The 20,518-nt window shown below is 31.4% G+C and overlaps 1 protein-coding gene across 2 annotated transcripts in view; it reads left to right on the forward strand.

Moving 5' to 3' along the window:
* The first annotated feature begins 13,455 nt into the window (after window positions 1-13,455).
* LOC148302723 (glutamate decarboxylase-like) overlaps window positions 13,456-20,518 on the forward strand; it is a 68,231-nt gene continuing 61,168 nt past the window's right edge. The window contains exons 1-3 of one of the 2 annotated variants that reach the window (XM_088271089.1): window positions 13,456-13,501; window positions 15,329-15,397; window positions 18,516-18,600. In XM_088271089.1, coding sequence (XP_088127215.1) covers window positions 18,525-18,600 — 76 coding nt within the window. In that variant the 5' untranslated portion in view covers window positions 13,456-13,501; window positions 15,329-15,397; window positions 18,516-18,524. Of the gene's footprint in view, window positions 13,502-15,328; window positions 15,398-15,528; window positions 15,674-18,515; window positions 18,601-20,518 lie in introns of both variants that reach the window. The other variant, XM_088271088.1, reaches the window with a different exon arrangement.

Below are 20,518 nucleotides of genomic sequence, written 5' to 3' on the forward strand. Positions count from 1 at the left end.
GAATTTGTTACATTTTTAAATACTTTAGATAAGTTTCACGTTATAAGAACGTCATAAATAAAAAAACTTGATATTTCAGGAGAACGTTTTTAAAGTTTCAAAATATAATACAATGTATTAAAAATAAATATCAAGCCACTTATTGAACTTTTTACTGTGCAACAGATCTTTTAAGGTAAAACCTGAAGGTTTTTTCTCCATTTGAAAAATATTTAGTATATTAAAAAAAAAATTAAACAATACATTTTCTTCAAAATGCAAAAACAACACTTTCTGCCCTGTAGCGGGTAAATATTAAGTTAAAAATATGCCGCTTTTGCTGGGATATAGTACATTTTCTGGGCATTCAACTAAAAATTGTCGATTTTTGATTTATGACGTTCTTGAAAGGAGTGAGCGAAATGTATAGTTATTAAGGGTTAAGAAAGGTGTGTTGAGATGGTTAAGACATGAGAACCAAATAAGTGAATTAAGAATAGAAAAAAACAAATTGTTGGCAATAGAAGCAGGTGAAAGCATGATCAAGTATTTCCAATAGTTAGTGGTCAGATCAGAAGTCAGAATTACCGGTGCATTTGTGTGAGGAGGTGCGTGAATGTGGAAGCGGCGAAGATTGTTTTGTAAAGACAGATTGATGTGGCATTCTTTTTTCTCTGCCTACCCCTGTGGAGAAGCGGCGTGATGGTTAGTTTGTTTGTTAGTTTTAGAAATATATTTTTAATCAGTTTACAATCTCTCAGGTCGCAAGGTCCCGTAAAAACCCAGACTTCTACAGTCTTCTTCGTCTATGTTAAGATGTCAATGATTAAGAGAACTTACATTGGAAACCTTAAAAGACTCCTTTGAAAAATTATTGTAAAATGTATAGTTAGGGTATGATTGCATTTAGGCGACAAAAAATTGTTATTAAAAGCTTTGTCTACCTTTCCTCTATGAGCAATTTTTTTTAACAACTTTCGTTTTGTTTTTAACAGTGTAATACAGACTTTTCTGAATTGCGTACAGCTGTGTAAACATTTGAGCTTAAATGTTATTCACACTTAATGAACGGAAAAGTTAATGTGTGGTATCTATGTAATATGTATGGTATGTACCTTCTGTCCGCCTCCGTAGCGTAATGGTCAGCACGCTCGGCTACCGTTCTGGAGGTTCCGGGTTCGATTCCCAAGGGGGGTAAAATAAATATTAGTGATTTTTTCACTGTAATATTTATTCAAAATTACCATGGACTGGTACCTGAGGCGGAAGGCTGATCACCTTTCCTTCATGTATAAACGATCAAGATAACACTGCGTTTATATGACAGTGCCCTATGCACCATTTGGGTGCGGATAAGGGTTTTTATATGTACCTTTTAAAATATATTTTAGTCGCGATGTTGGTTTATTGGATAATAAATTAATATGAAAAATCACAAGACTATCGGTAGCATTCTTATTGAAATCTGTAGAGAACTATGGGAGATATTACGGTTAAAACGTGCGTTCGCATACGTCATCGAACGTTTAATGACGTCATATGGTTTAATATCCATGGTTTATAGAGCTGTAGTAGTGTTTATTGTTTGTTTACCACTACACTACCATTTGTGTTATACAAATATGGTTGGGGGGTGGACCATAGACATCAACAAAATGAGTCCCCATATTAAAATAAGTCCATCGTTTCTGTGACGTCATTCATTACCAACTTACGAAAACAGCGTTTTTACGAAGGCAAATTTTCCAAAAGAAAACAATGAACGAAAATATTCATTATATCGGCTGTTATAAACTCAAAAGGAGTCTAATACAATCCTTTATAGGTTGAGTATGTTAAATTAGATATTCCTCCCGTCTGACAACGACCATGTTTAATTTTGGACATATTACCCAACAATTCAATTGGAATTCTACCAACTGTCCAGTTACAATAAAAAAATGAAGAATGCCATTGAATTTCTTCGTAATATACAAAATTCTAACTGTTCATCTTTCACCTAATTATGGTTCACCCTATACACTTCCTGACACATTTCATTAAACGTCAGTAAAGTTATTGATCAAAATAATTCATCATCATGTTTTTTGATCAGTATAAACAGACAGCTTTCACTCTATCTTATCTGCTTAATGAAGTCGAGTGCTATAACTGCTTTATTTCATACATTGCTGAATATTTTATCTAATCAGGTATTTGAAAAAACTCCATATATGTACGTCAACAAAGGCTAAGTGCTAAATACTGATAACCTTATTTTTCTTCTTGGTGTATCCCATAGGATGCAGAGAACGTGATCATGTTATAAACCATTGCTGGTTATAATATGATCAGGTTCTGCTGATATGCAAGCATATCGCTCACTCCTTTCAACAACGTCACGGAGAACTTTTTTAAAGTTTAAAAATATAATACAATGTATTAAAAATAAATATCAAGCCACTTATTGAACTTTTTACTGAATCTTTTTATGTAAAACCTGAACGTTTTGCCTCCATTTGAAGAATATTATTTATATTTAAAAAAATAATTAAACAATGTCTTTTCTTCAAAATGCAGAAACAACACTTTCTGCCCTGTAGCGGGTAAATATTAAGTTAAAAATATGCTTCTTTTGCCGGGATATAGTACATTTTCTGGACATTTCGAAAACATGCACAACTGAAAATTGTCGATGTTTGATTTATGACGTTCTTGAAAGCAGTGAGCGATATGCCATTGACCAATCCACAGAATTGAGACCACAAAAGAAGATTTTTCGACCAGTAATCCAAAAATGCAAGCTAAGCTTAAGGTAAAAGCTTATCAAACCAAAGTCAGATTCGCACTTCTTTATGGCTCCGAATGCTGGACGGTGTACAACACCTACTCTAGACAACTTGAAACATATTATTTATTGATTCAGCATTAACTTTGATAGGAAACATTGATAAAACAAATTCCTTTTACAAAAATGTTGTTCTTTAACCCCCCTACCTATATTTATTAACCTATATATACACCTAAATAGATTTTTATTCGTTAGTTTTAATTTGTACTAGATGATGAAAACAATTGTCGTTTTCGAAACTAGTCGTAAATAAAATAAAACTCAATTCAGTGGATTATTCAAGTGTTTAATTTAATTAAAACTTGAAACATAACTATGAAATGCGAATACTTTAATGGTCAGCTGGAGTGTCCCTTAGATGCAAAATGAAGAGTTCACACATTCGTGGGAGCCTGGCTGTAACAGGCATCAATAGTAAGGTAGGGGAAAGGCAATTGGAGGTGGTATGGGCACATAGGACGCAGAGAACCTGATCATATTGTGAACCAGGCCATCACCATGGATCTTTCTCGAAAGACATCTACAGAGAGACTAAAAAAGAATGCATGACTGAGATGATACATTTTTATTTTCCATTTTTTATGACGTTTTCTCATCCATTATACCTTACGAACAATCAATCTTTTTCAGTAAACTTTCAAACGCGAAAGACAAATATCCATTATCGATTTCGCATCAAACAATGTATTCAGCATATCTGGCAAATTGTGTCGGGTTATGCAGGATATGACTAAGACTCACAGAACTAAAATATTGAATTGAATTCACAGTATGGCGTCTTTCAAAAAAATATATGGAAAAATAACATCCTAATGCTTACAAGTCTCGGTGATATAAGTAAAGAATGCAAGGCTGAGATAAGAATTATCCATCAAACCAAGGAAGGTGTTTAGAGATGGTTTGGGCATGTATAACGAATGAGTGAGGAAGGAACAGTAAAACAAATTTATGAGGCGAATGTAGTTGGAAATTGGAGCAAATAAAGACGGAGGAAAACTTGAAATGATCAAATATCGCTCACTCCTTTTAACAACGTCATATATTAAAAAACTGATTTTTCAGGAGATGGTTTTTAATGTTTCATCATCATCATCTTCTAAAGGCAGCGCCTTGTAGTGTCAGCCACTTGTCTCTGTCAGTCGCCATCCTCTTGAGCTGCGAATAGGAGGAGACGTCCATGAGCCGCTTCAAATCCTGGAAGTATGAAGTTCTTGGGCGGCCTCTTGTTCGTTTTCCCAAGATTCTTCCTTCGAAGATGTTGCTAAGAAAGGTGCTATGTCTAATTGAGTGCCCTATTAGCTTGGCCTTCCTCTTCAAAATATGATTTAAAAGCTCTCTTCTTTCTTTTACGTCCTGCAACACCTTTTCGTTGGACTTCCTTACGACCCATGATGTCTTGGTCATCTTCCTCCAAACCCACATCTCAAATGCTTCAAGCCGGTCTTTTTCGTACTTTTGGATGGTCCAGGTTTCACACCCATACAACAAAACACTCCAAACAAAAGCCTTTATGAATCCTTTTCTTACTTCAATTTTTAAATGTTTGTTTGATAGGAGGCTGTACTTTTTCATAAAAGTTTGCTTGGCTAGCGTTATCCTCTTTTAATGTTTAAAATATAATAAAATGTATTAAAAATAAATATCAAGCCACTTATTGAACTTTTTATTGTGTAACAGATCTTTTTAGGTAAAACCTGAATGTTTTTTCTCCATTTGAACAATAATTAGTATATATAAAAAATAATTAAAAAATACCTTTTCTTCAAAATGCAAAAACAACACTTTTTGCCCTGTAGCGGGTAAATATTAAGTTAAAAATATGCCGCTTTTGCTGGGAAATAGTACATTTTCTGGGCATTCTAACTAAAAATTGTCGGTTTTTTATATATGTCGTTGTTGAAAGGAGTGAGCGGTATGTCAAATACTTGGGTGTGGTCATGTCAGAAGTCGGATTGTGCGACAAAACGATGTACGCTTCGGTTCAAAATATCACGGTTCTACAATTACTATTAGCTAGAAACGCGACCAGTTAAGTTCTGGAAACAGAGTGTATGGTGCACTTACTAACAAACTAACCATCACGCAGGGGTAGGCAGAGAGAATCGAACACCACACCACTCTGTCTTTGCAAACATTCTTCGCCTTTTCTACATTCATGCATCTCCTCACATATACCCGACGATTATTACGACTCCTCACTCGGCCGCTTTCAAGTATTTGACATACCTGATTGTACCGAGTTTTCCTCGGTCTTCCTCGGAGTACAGAGTTGGCAAAAGAAGGATGAAAGTAGACTGAATGCAGTCGAATGCTATCTCTCAGTGTGCCAAAACCATGTATGGTAGATGTTCCAATGGTGATATAAGGAAAGAATGCAAGGCGATATAAGCATTATCGATAAAATTAAGAAAGGCGTGTTGAGATGGTTTGAAAATATCGAACATATGAGTGAGGAATGAATAGTTAAACGAATTTATCATGCGATTGAGGTTGAAAGTAGTAGCAGAGGAAAATCGAGGAAAACTTGGTACGATGAAGTATTACAAAAAAATACATGAGAACGGTCAGGTCAGAAGTCATAAGTCAGAAATAATCGGTGGGTAAATATGAATTTGTCCGCCTCCGTAGTGTAACGGTCAGCACGCTCGGCTACCGTTCTGGAGGTCCCGGGTTCGATTCCCAGGGGGGGTAAAATAAATATAAGTGATTTTTTCGCTGTCATATTTATTCAATATTACCCTGGACTGGTACCTGAAGCGGAGTGCTGATCACCTTTCCTTCATGTGTAAACGATCAAGATAACACTGCGTTTATATGACGCAGTGCCCTATGCACCATTGGGGTGCGGATAAGGGTTTTATTATTATTATTATTATTAAATATGAAGAGATACATAAATGTCGAAGAGGCTTAGATTTTTTTCAAAGACATATTGGTGTGGCGTTCTTTTCCTTCTGCCTACCCTTTCGGGGAACCAGGATGATGTCACTTAATTTTAATTTTATTTTTATGTATTTTTTTGTACCGTTAGTTCATTATTCCAAAACGACATTCCACACATTTCACCCCCTCACATTTCCACAGGGCGTGTCCTATTTTCCACGGGGGTGTGTTCATCCCCTCCACAGTCCTGGGATCTTCCCTCCCACTCTACCCCTTGGTGTCCTTTGTCCCCGAACAACTGAGCATCGATTTTCTGCTGACGTCATTGGGAATAATGGCTGGAGCAGACGCAGAGGTACTCGCAGATCGTGTCTGCATTTAATGGCTTTCATTATCCGGCTATCTTTAGACTCGAAATATTATTTAATTACCCGATTATTCAAATCTCATGAAAAAGATTTCATAAAAAGATTCAAGTTTCATGAAAGATATACTTAAAGAGAATAGAACGCCATACCACATTATTCATCAAAAGCTCAATCAACCATTTAAGAATCAATATGTAAATGGATGTATGTTTGATATCCTAAAGTCAAAATAAATAAAAACAGATGTTAGGTAAAAAAAATGCTTTCTTAACGCAATGGCAGTGCCATCTGTTGAACAACTGAATTCTCAACATTGATTATGGTGGACAGCGAGCTTCTTGGAAGCTGCTGTCATTTATTATTTTCAATGTTTTCGATTGTATTGCTGTTTTATGGATTTTTTAAAAATATTTTCGTAGCTTTAAAAGCATCATGAAATGAAATATATTAGAAAATAATACTTCAATAAATTAGTACAATTTTTCTTCTTTTTGTACTTAACTGAACTGAACCACAATAACTTCCACTTGTTAACATGTGTGTATGTGTATATATATATATATATATATATATATATATATATATATATATATATATATATATATATATATATATATATATATATATATATATATATATATATATATATATATATATATAACGTGGTAATATTTTCCTTTTGAAAATTAAGTGTAAATAATATGTAAAGTGGGTGTATAATAATAAAATAAACAATGTGTTGCTTTGTAATTAAAGTTTATTCTTAATTTATCTTTATAATATATCTATCTATCTATCTATCTATTTGATTCTGACAGTTAATAATATTATCGGAAGTCTTTTGTTTTATTCTGAGCGACGCATGCGGCATCTGGTTGTAGAACTGTTTTATGTAGGTACTTTTTGTAAGTACTTAATAAAATGTATAGGTAGGTACCTAGTTATTTTATTACATATATATATATATATATATATATATATACATATATATATACACACATATTTCAACTTATATTTGTAAATATATTGTGTGTTTATGCAAAACATCTATTATATAAACTTAACTTGATATTTTTCAAACAAAAATACTTTTTTTTTAATAAAAGTTTTGTATTAATGAAAATTTTAGGAATTTACTGTTTGAAACGATGGGAAAGGTTTCAGGTGTTCTAGTTTACCCCTTACAAGTAAAAGCTCTTACGACCCTTATCAAAAGGAATAATTGGTAAATAAAATCCTTTTCTAATTCAACAAACCACCATTTTGTTTCGGTTGACCATCATACAAGGGTTATGAAGGTATAATATGTATTTTTAAATTTTTGGTTGGTACTTTGTGTTACACATTTATAATCTATTTAAAAATAAAAATAATAAAACTAGCTATAAGCTATACGCTTTATTTTCTTACTTACTTACTTACAACCCTTATCCGCACCCAATGGTGCATAGGGCACTGCATCGAATTGACGCAGTATTATCTTGATCATTACTTACATGAAGGCAAGGTGATCACTTTTGCGCTTCAGGAACCAGTCCAGTGTAATATTAAATAAATATTACAGTGCAAAATCACTAATAAAAATAGATTTATGACGTTCTTGAAAGGAGTGAGCAGATGAGAGTGAGTGAGTGATATGTCAGGCAGCTGGTTAATTTGGGTATAGGCAATATATTGCAAGGGCCTTACTCCAAACTTAGTTGTGTTTATCGGCTCTACATGTTTTTTATTATATCCTCGTGTATTAAAATGATGAATTTATCTGTTTTAAATCAGTTTAGTAATGCTGTGAGTCGTTTTAAATATTATTTGAAGTATTGTATTTGCAATCTCATATGTTGGGAGAGTATCGAAACATATTAGTATGTTAGTGCTCTAATAATTTTCTCTTACATGAGTGGTGACGAAAAATATTTCTCTACGTTTTACGTATTGCGTATTCTCTTTTTCTACAACATTTTGAGTGTGTCCAAATACTTGTTCACAAAATCTGGATTATCTCCAATTACAGGAGTTATTTTCATATTATTTTTTGACATCTCATCAAAGATGAAGAAGAATATGGAAGTCTGGGCATTTACGGGGCTTACGACCGTCATAGGCTGGTTTAAGTGATCACTTTACACACGTGTAACATTCACCAATTCTACCCATTATTGACAACCACACTACTCAAATTCTTGGAAGTTCTATATATATGAACCAATTTAGAAACCTTGTTCATGAATCACTAGAACTTCACTAGAGACATCAATTGGTAAGACATGTATTGGTGAGATTTCTTTTTCTTTTTTGACATCACATCAAAGACGAAGAAAAAAATGGAAGTCTGGGCATTTGCGGGGCTGACGACCGTCATAGGTTGGTTTAAGTGATCACTTTACACACGTGTAACATTCACCAATTCTACCCATTATTGACAGCCACACTACTCAAATTCTTGGAAGTTCTATATATATTAACCAATTTTTAAACATTATTCTTGAATCACTAGAACTTCACTAGAGATATCTATTGGCGAGATAAAAATAATCTTTTTTATTAAGCAGAAACTCTTTTATTAGTAATAGATTTATATTATCCACTGACACTTCGTGATGGAATTGCATTTTTAATTTATTATTAGATTAAAACCAATATATTTAGCTTTTCCACTTTTTTATTTGACCAGCGACCGGGTTTCGTCGTTACCGACGTCGTTCAGACTGGTCTGATGATGTCGGTAACGACGAACCAGTCTGATGATGTCGGTAACGACGAAACTCGGTCGCTGGTCAAATAAGAAAGTGGAAAAGCTAAAAATATTGGTTTTAATCTAATAATAAATATTTTATTAGTATATGAGGTCCAAATCCTGGATTATAGTAACACACATGAGAAACGCCAGAAAATACCATTTTCATTTTTATCATTTTAAGCTTTTAATTTGACCAGATAATTTATTTACAACATTTTGAGTGCTTCCAAATACTTGTTTTTAAATATCGATTATCTCCAATTAAAGGAGTATTTCCATATTATTTTTTGACATATCTTTTTCTAACAAAAATTTTGGACACACTGAAAGTGTTGGGGCTGGATAATTATTTCAGGAAATTTCATGAATTTACTGTTGCGCTGCCCTCCGACATTTCAGGCTTGCGTGGGCAGCTTACATAAGACCAGAAATCAATTCCCCGTCTGCTTTCTCGCTCTAAAGCAGTGCATCTCTCTCGGGAGGCTGTGTTCAGGGTGCGCGCGCACTACCCTTCTTTCCACCCATTCCACAAACATGTTTAATATGGTTAGCCCCACCGAATTGTGCGACCATAAATTAAAATGATATCAATATAAATTTAAATTAAAATACCCGTTTGTTGAAAATCTCTAAAATTCTATAGTTAACTAAATGACTAACTAACCATCACACCGCTTACCTACATGGGTTTTAAATTCCTTCTGCATCCTTCTATACTCCTGGTAGCTTCATGAAGTTTATATGGGAGTGATGAGTGGAATATCAAAACGTATGTGTGTTATTGAATTGTATTGAAAGGTTGTAAGTATCCCTTCGTAGTACTTTAGTCAAAATAATAATTAACTAACTAACTAGCATCGGTACAAAATACCTCCTACGCCGTTCTGTACTCCTGGTAGCTTCATGCCATCAGTACCTTACATCCATTCATCAAACTAGGTTTATCTAGATGTTGTACCTAACTAACCATCACGCCACTTCTCCGCAGGGGTAGGCAGAGAGAACAGAAGACCACACCAATCTGTCTTTATAAACAATCTTTGCCTCATTCGCATTCATGCATCTCCCTATATATACCCGCCGATTATTCCGGCTCCTGACCTGGCCACTTTTAATTCTTTGATATATTTGATCATGTCAATTTTTCTTCGGTCTTCCTCTATTTGCCTCATAAATATGTTTTACTATCCATTCTTCACTCATTCGTTCCACATGCCCAAACCATCTCAACACACCTTTCGTAATTTGACGGATAGGGCTTATCTCAGCCTTGCATTATTTTCTTATATCATAATTCGTACATGTATTTATTATTATATACAATAAAATAAATCACAAAAAAGACGTGCCAAGTTTTCCTTGGTCTTCCTCCGCTCCTTATTCCAACTACAATTAGCCTCATGAATTTGTTAAATCGTTTCATCACTCATTCGTTCCATACGTCCAAACCATCTCAACACACCTTTCAAAATATACACATATCGCTCACTCCTTTCAAGAACGTCAAAAATAAAAAATCGTGACTTTTCTGTTGTGCGTGTTTTCAGCATGCCCAGAAAACGTACTATATCCCAGCAAAAGAGGTATATTTTTAACTTAATATTTACCCGCTACAGGGCAGAAAGTGTTGTTTTTGCATTTTGAAGAAAAGGTGTTATTTAAGTATTTTTTTAAATAAACTAAATATTTTTCAAATGGAGAAAATACCTTCAGGTTTTACTTAAAAAGACTGTTGCACAGTAAAAAGTTCAGTAAATGGCTTGATATTTATTTTTAATACACTGTATTATATTTATAAACATTAAAAACGTTCTCCTGAAAAATCAAGTTTTTTGATTTATGACGTTCTTGAAAGGAATGAGCGATATGTATTATTATTTCCACGGTTAAATAACTCCGAAATAATGGTCACTCTACTATTATTTGAAAATACAAACTGTATGGTTTCCCCCACTCTCTATGACCTTAATCAAAAAACAATTTGTTACAGGTTAACCCGTGACTAAAATTTCAACCGCGCAAAATCCGTAATTTAATCTTAAGATTTCTGTTAACGTTCATCTGACCAAAAACCCTAGATAAGTGTAACTATACACCTGCAAAAATATTATTCAAAAATTACATTTTATATTTTTTTTTAACACGGTTCTAGATTCTAAAATGTCCTCATTTTTTTCTACATTAATAAAATATCCTTTATAATTTTTTTTCTGATACTTTATTGAACATTTTATAAACTTTATAAAATAAAACCCAATTATTATTTGTATCAACTTTCATTTTTGTAACTTTTCAGCTAGTTTTGACGAGCATCTTGTCATCATCATCTTATACACACTTATATCCCTGAAGATGAAAATGTCAACGTTTTTATAAAGTTTTAAAAATATCGTTATTGAGATGACATTTAAAATACAAAAGCTTATTTTGACAATAATACTTAATCATTTTTTATTATTATTTTTACTAAGTGTGTTCATTGACGTGCTTACCTACATCCTCTAATATCTTGCAACTAACAAAAAATCGTAAAAACCTTACAATATATGTGAAACAAGTAGTGTATAATGGGGAACAGATAAATATGAGGTAAAGCATGGAGTTGGCAAAAGAAGGATGAAAGTAGACTGAAACAGTTAGAATGACATCAGTAGGAAAAATATGCACCAAAACGATATATGACACATGTTCAAATGATGATATAGGGAAAGAATGAAAGTCTAAGGCATTATCCGCCACTATAAGAAAGATGGTTTGGACACGTGGAACAAATGAGTGAGGAAAGAACAGTAAACAGATACCACGGAATCTACATAGTATGAACTATATACATTCAATGTTATTTATGCATTCGATATATATGTCCATACCACCTGAAATAACTTCTTTTAAATTATTTTTAACTACAATTTCGTATGGCAAATATCGCTATTTATTAAAACCTATTGTGACACGTGTTTTAATATTTTCGATCAAAATGATGCGGAATGCATCGAAACACGTGTCACATAAGATTTTAAGAAATATTGGTATTATTTACCTACAGGACAGGCGCTGTGGCGTAGTTAGTTGGGTAGACGCTCAACTGCGAAACTGGCGTCGCGGGTTCGATTCCCGCCGATTGCAAAATGAATTCAAGAAAGATTTATTTTCAATTGGACTGGGTGTTTGTGATGGACTTTTCACATTTGCCTTCCCTATCCTTACTATCCTATCTGCAGACAAGTTATGATCGTTAAGTACTATGATCGAGTATTTCAAATTGTGCGTAAGTCAGGAGTCGGAATCACCGGCGGAGCGAATGTGAAAAAGGCGAAAAATGTCGTTTGTATTCTTTGATTGGTGTTTATTGTGACTAAGCGGCGTGATGGATAGTTAGTTAGTTTACCCTTGTAGCGACAAGCATCACACAAAACACTTACAGTCTCGAAGACGAATCTCTATTTTTGCAATGCAAAGAATCAAACCAATGACGTTTGAAAAATCTAACTAATAATGTTTCATAACTATTTATCCGTTGCGAAGAATCTAACAACTGATATTTAATGACTATTTTTCCGATTCAAGGAGTCTAATAAAGATGACTATTTTTCCGATGCAAAGAATCCAATAAAGATGACTATATTTCCGATACAAATAATCTAATAAAGATGACTATTCTCCGATGTAAATAAAGATGACTATTTTTCCAATACAAAGAATCCAATAAAGATGACTATTTTCCTATTCAAATAATCTAATAAAGATGACTATTTTTCGATGCAAAGAATCCAATAAAGATGACTATATTTTCGACGCAAAGAATCTAAGAATCTAATAAAGATTACTATTTTCCAATGCAAAGAAACCAATAAAGATGACTGTTTTTTCCATGCAAAGAATCTAATAAATATGATTATTTTCCGATGCAAAGAATCCAAAAAAGATGTTTTTTTCGATGCAAAGAATCCAATAAAGATGACTATTTTTCCGATAAAAAGATTCCAAAAAAACTACTATTTTTCCGATGCAAACAATATAATAAAGATGACTATTTTTCCGATGCAAAGAATCCAATAAAGATGACTTTTTTCAGCTGCAAAAAATCCAATAAAATCACAATTTTTTCGATGCAAAGAATCTAATAAAAATTATGATTTTCCGATGCACGGAATCCAATAAAGATGACTATTTTTCCAATGCCAAGATTCTCACAAATGATGTTTGACAACCATTTTTGGAATCAACGAAAAATACCTTATTTTCATTTTAGTTTTTATTTAGACCTGAAGAATAAACTAGTCGTCATAATAAAATAAACTCAAGTGGTAAAAAACAAGTGTTTTTCTTTTACAATTTTGTAAAACCCGTTCGGAGATCAAAATTGCCAAACGAAATTCTTCGATTTCATTCATTCTTGCCCAGGAATTCAAAATTACCTAGATTGATCTAAGATAATGTAATATTGTACCGAATAAACAATTCGAAATTGCCGAATCACCCCTAATTAAAAGAATCATCCCTTTCCTTTCGGAATACTAATTCGGTATCAGCACTCCAGGGTGGGATCGGGGGTGGTGACACAGATTCGCCCCTTGGGCGTGGCCTGGCGACCTCCAGGCGTCCTTCCGCCCCAGCCTCCCCGCCGAGCTGGCTACAGCCGGGAGATCCGAGCAGCCAGTCTGGATCTAGGCGCAGTCGGGAGTGTTTCGCGAAGTCGTGTCGGTAAAATAAGAACATTACTTTTTGACCATTTTTTCCTATAAAACGAGCCCGGCCACTGGAGAATAAAATCATAATTTTCCTATAAAACGAGCCTAGCTACTGGAGAATATAATCACAATTTTCCTATAAACGAGCTATATACTGGAGAATAAAAACATTATTATTTGCCCATTTTTGTTTCTATAAAACGATACCGGCCACTGGAAAATAAAAACATTTTTTTATGATTTGCATTTTATTTTGTATTTTATATTTTAAACTGACCCAAAATTAACTTAAAAATACCCCTAATATTTTCACATTTTTGTCACTGAAAACTCTTTTGAAACCTACAAATTTTTTTATGGTGATGGCTGTTTCGCCTTTCCAAAGCAAATTTGAATAATATCTTACCATATAAAAACCTCTTTAACATCTTGAATATTTTAAGATCGATTGAAAGTTTTGAAACTCGCATAAATCCATTTACATACATCGCTCACTCCTTTCAACAACGTCATATATAAAAAAACTTGATTTTTCAGGAGATTGTTTTTAAAGTTTAAGAATATAATAAAATGCATTAAAAATAAATATCAAGCCACTTATTGAACTTTTTACTGTGCAATAGATCTTTTTAGGTAAAACTTGAAGGTTTTTTCTCCATTTGAAAAATATTTAGTTTATTCAAAAAAATTATTAAACAATACTTTTTCAACAAAATGCAAAAACAGCACGTTCTGCCCTGTAGCGGGTAAATATTAAGTTAAAAATATGCCGCTTTTGCTGGAATATAGTACATTTTCTGGACATTCCGAAAACATGCACAACTGAAAATTGGCGATTTTTTTATATATGACGTTGTTAAAAGGAGTGAGCGACATGTACCTAAAAGTTTATTATTTTTTTATATGATATTGTTTTCAATTTGATTAAAATAATCAAATGAAATATTTTATATTTTCAAAGCATTATCAACTTTATGGTATGGTAAAATAACACTCTTCTCATTATTATGCGTTCACTTTGTGTAATACCACTAAAAACTTAAAACTGTACTTAACGACTACCAGTTTCGGAATAACCATTCACTTATCAGGTCAATTATAGCCGATAGTTGACCTGATGATGGAAATGGTGATTCCGAAACCGATAGTCGTAAAGTAGGGTTTTCAAGTGGTATTAAACAAAATGAACGAAGAATGAAAAGAAGAGTGTTTAATAAATAATAAACAAAATGCCAATACGTCATATTAAAATAAAGATTTTAAATATAATATAATAGTATTCATATTTAATTAATCCATTGTTTGTTTTTTACAAAAAAAAAAAAAGTCATAAAAAAATATATACTTTTAAAAAGAGGCATTTGAAAAAATATATATAACAACTTACCCCACCTTTTAGATGTCGTTTAAACATTTTTTTAATATTTATCGTCCGCCTCCGTAGTGTAATGGTCAGCACGCTCGGCTACTGTTCTGGAGGTCCCGGGTTCGATTCCCAAGGGGGGTAAAATAAATATAAGTGATTTTTTCACTGTCATATTTATTCAATATTGCCCTGGACTGGTACCTGAAGCGGAAGCTGATCACCTTTCCTTCATGTGTAAACGATCAAGATAACACTGCGTTTATATGACGCAGTGCCCTATGCACCATTGGGATGCAGATAAGGGTTTTTTTGTTTTTAAATATTTATTGGGACTAAAAAGAAGGAATTGATTTGTATTAATTGAGAATAAAGTCGTAAATGGCCAAAAAAAGGCACCCGGAAAAAATATTACAACTTACCCCAATTTATTTTCATTTTCTTTAAACAAATTAAATTTATTTTATATTTTTTTAGGATAAAAAAATAAAACACCTAAATCAGTCAAGAAATTAATTTGCATTAATTGAGAATAAATTCTTCAAGGTATTTATTTTTAAATATTTAATATTTAAAGCATTAAATTTACCTGCTGTAGAATAATCATTTTTTATGTTATTTTTCGCTTTTTATAGACTTAATTTTGATTTGCATCAAAAATCATTGTGTGCATTCAGAAACTGAATCTTCAGAGTATAAATCCATCCTTAGAGATACGAGATATTGATTCATACAAAATAGCTAACGCAAGGAATGACTGCAAAGTTTAGTTGGGATCACTTTGTTCATTACTGTAAGACATTTGCAGACAATCTTCAACTGGTAAAATATTATTCATACTAAAAAATGCATGAAAGTAGAGACTATATGTAGATTTTGACACCCAAACACACATGAAGAAGAATATGTTATATGGTATGAAATTTCCTATACCGTATGTTTTTTAAAGGTCCGAAATCCACCAATAAACAGCATCTATGCAGAAAAATTGCGTTATATTGTTTTAAATTTCTTTGACATTTCAACAAGATGAATATGAAAGTCTAGGTATTTACGGGGCTTACGACCGTCATAGGTTAGTTTAAGTGATCACTTTACACACGTGTAACATTCACCAATTCTACCCATGATTGACAACCACACTTCTCAAATTCTTAAATATATATAAATATATATATATATATATATATATATATATATATATATATATATATATATATATATATATATATATATATATATATAAATATATATATACATATATATATATATATATATATATATATATATATATATATATTTATATATATATATATATATACATATATATATATATATATATATATATATATATATATATATATATATATATATATATATATATATATATATATATATATATATATATATATATATATATATATATATTTATATATATACATATTTATATATATATATATATATATATATATATATATATATACATATTTATATATATATATATATATATATATATATATATATATATATATATATATATATATATATTTATATTTATATATACATATATATATATATATATATATATATATATATATATATATATATATATATATATATATATATATATACATATTTATATATATATATATATATATATATATATATATATATATATATATATATATATATACATATTTATATATATATATATATATTTATATTTATATATACATATATATATATATATATATATATATATATATATATATATATATATATATATATATATATATATATATATATATATATATATATATATATATGTATATATATATATATATGTATATATAAATATAATATATATATATATATATATATATATATATATATATATATATATATATATATATATATATATATATATATATATATATATATATATATATATATATATATTTATAAATATATATATATATATATATATATATATATATATATGTATTTATATGGTTCAATTTCGAAATATAGTGCTGAAATCACTAGAATTTTAAAAGCGACATAAATGGTGAGATGTGAGAAGCTTTTTGTGTATAGTATGTGATGTCCAAATCCTGGATTATAATCACATACATGAGATGGACGCTACGCTATGGAGATAACGCTAGAAAAATTTTAAGTCGTAAGTCCCGTAAAATCTGACATCTATGTTGAGATGACAAAAATAATATGAAAAATAACTCCTTTTATACGAGATAATCTAGGTTTGTGAACAAGTATTTGAACACACTCTAAATTTTTATAACTATACATTCCAATTATTCCAATTCGTGAGCTTACCAATTTCAAGTATTTGAAATACTCGATCATGCCAAGTATTCCTCGGTCTTCCTCTGCATCTGTTACTAACCACATTCATCATTTTATCGATAACACTTATCTCAGCCTTACATTATTTCCTTGTATCACAATTGGAACATCTACCATACATCGGCTGTCCAAACTTAAAACACAGTACGGAACATATTTTTGTAGTACGTTTATTTTGCATTTTTGGACTAAGTAGAATCTACTTAGTCCAAAAATGCAAAAAAAACGTACAAAAAAAAAGTCCTTTACTGCGTTTTGAGTTTGGACAGCCGACATGCAGAGGCGTGAATACCATATACGCAGAAAAGCAGTGCCTATCCTGGATTACTCGCGTTCCACATAAGAACACGATCTTATACTTTGGGATGGAGGCCTTAGGAGAATATAAGAGGTGTCTGAAGACCCTAAAAAGATGGTCCGACGACGACGACAGTCGCTGTGGGGGGTAAAAATTGGCTGCAAGCAGCAACCGACCGGAAGTAATCGAAGGATACGGAAGAGACCTATATCCCGCAGTGGAGGTCAGAAGGCTAGAGAAGAAGAATATATGAAGAGATGCATGAACTTGGAAGAGACGAAGATTGTTTGCAAATACAGACTCTCTGCCTACCTTTGCGGGGAAGCGGGGAGATGGTTGCTTAGTTTTTTTCGTAATTAAAATGTTACATTGTTTTAAAATCACTATATATATTTTATTATAACTTAATTATAATGTCTACCGGTTTCAAAGCTAACCGCTTCTTTATCAAGACTGATTAATACTAATGATTAATACTAATATTTATCAGTCTTGATAAAGAAGCGGTTAGCTCCGAAACCGGTAGACATTATAATTAAGTTATAATAAAATACTTATTATTTTTTTACAAAAATGTTAATATTATTAGTGTATAACCACTCACAGAGATTTTTATGTCTATCGGTTTCGAAACGTACCCGTCTCTTCGTCAGGACAATCACTACCACAGCATGCAAACAATACTACCCTTCGCTACCATAGCACCATTTACACACTTAAAACTACACAAAATGTCTAACACATGCGATTTTTGGTCGACCCGAAAACCAACATGCACTAAAGGCTTCAGACAGAAAATATTTATAGATATAAATATGATTATAATAAAATGTTTATGGTAATTTTTAAAACAAAGTTACATTTTGATTATAATATAGAAAATTACAGAGTTAGTGTTTCAAATATAAATTATAGTTTTTTTTTAGTTTAAATTATTGACTATTCGACTAAATTAAGCGAATTTATCAAAAAGTTAACATTTTATATGTATTTCAGACCGACAGAATGGCAGCTTTTGGTTCCGGGCCTTCTGGGAGTGGTTTCCAGCTCTCGGCGAAGACAGGGCAGATGAAATATGACGGTAAGAAACTAATTTATCTAAATGTTATAGCATCTTATGCTCCTTCATAAGCACTCTCTCCTCCACTGCCGGATATAGGCCTCTTCCGCTTCATTCCCAAATAAAAATAAAACTTTATCGCGTGTAATATTCACCATGCTACCCATGATTGACAACCACACTATTCAATTTTTTTAATTTTATCAAACAAATCAAATTTATATTATTTTTTGATATCTCATCAAAGACGAAGAAGAATAACATTTCATGTGTTTTTGTTAATAAAATACAACTTATAATAAAATAAAACCTTTCATTTTATAGATCCTTTTATTTACCTGTATACCCAAATATTAATACCCAGACTTTCATATTCTATTACTGCAAAGTAATAATATAAAATAAATATAACTAAAAAGTAAAAATTAAATTTTAAAGAAAAATTCCGATTGGTTAAAAACGTGATTCAAGGATAATTAGTTGATCCTGACTGCGTTTGACACAATATACCATTAATCAGATTTTGATAGCACCCTAACGAAGCGGCTCTTCCTTAAAACACAATTCGTGCAGCACCAACGTGACATCTATTAATAATTTCTGAAAACAATGGGACCTTAACAAAGGACCTTTGTATACGCATAACCAAAATTTGCCTCCTCACTCATATCGCTCACTCCTTTCAAGAACGTCATAAATCAAAAAACTTGATTTTTCAGGAGAACGTTTTTAAAGTTCAAGCATAAAATACAATGGATTAAAAATAAATATCAAGCCACTTATTTAACTTTTTACTGTGCAACAGATCTTTTAAGGTAAAACCTGAATATTTTTTCTCCATTTGAAAAATATTTGGTATATTTAAAAAAATAAATAAACAATACCTTTTCTTCAAAATGCAAAAATAACACTTTCTGCCCTGTAGTGGGTAAATATTAAGTTAAAAATATGCCGCTTTTGCTGGGATATAGTACATTTTCTGGGCGTTACGAAAACATGCACAACTCAAAATTGACGATTTTTTGTTAATGACGTTCTTGAAAGGAGTGAGCGATATGAAACATGTTTTTATTAAGGACCAATATACGATAAATCTCAACTTAATTTTTTTTAAACCCATGTTACATTTTACGTAATTGATATTTTTTATTAAAACACCATTTTTATATTTAAAAAAATTATAATTTTTCTTTGAAATAATTATATGGTTATAAAATTGTCATTTTTATGTAGTTAGTCATAGTTTTCGAAAGATAAGGAGTTAAAACACTATTGAATTTGGAGTAAAGTCCTTACAATATATTGCCTATACCCAAATTAACCAGCTGTCTGACATATCGCTATGTTTTTTATTTAATACAATGTATTAAAAATGAATATCAAGCCACTCATTGAACTTTTTACTGTGCAACAGATCTTTTTAGGTAAAACCTGAAGGTTTTTTCTCCATTTGAAAAATATTTTGTTTATTTAAAAAAAATAATTAAACAATACATTTTCTACAAAATGCAAAAACAACACTTCCTGCCCTATAGCGGTAAATATTAAGTTAAAAAATTGCTGCTTTTGCTGGGATATAGTATATTTTCTGGACATTCCGAAAACATGCACAACTGAAAATTGACGGTTTTTGATTTATGACGTTCTTGAAAGGAGTGAGCGACATGTACCGTAGTCGTACAGGAGAAAGTTACCAATTAACAAAACGTAAAATGTTCAGGAGGGCCATTTAAGTCACTTTTGCTTGGCAACAAAATAAACATCAATGCAGTTAGTCATTTTTAACCAGTCAATATATTATACTTCCAAGTTTAAAATCCTTTGGGTTTTTTCAGGGCAATATTAAGCTAGTAAGGTATCAAATAGTCAATGATCACGATTTTTGTAAAAAAATGCACTTGGTCACTTTTTCTTGTATGACTACGATATGTAGTACAAA

The sequence above is a fragment of the Brachycentrus maculatus genome, unplaced genomic scaffold (genome assembly GCF_059751285.1).
Source record: "Brachycentrus maculatus isolate JH-2025_06_01 unplaced genomic scaffold, ASM5975128v1 h1tg000420l, whole genome shotgun sequence".
In the NCBI taxonomy this organism is placed as follows: Eukaryota; Metazoa; Arthropoda; class Insecta; order Trichoptera; family Brachycentridae; genus Brachycentrus; species Brachycentrus maculatus.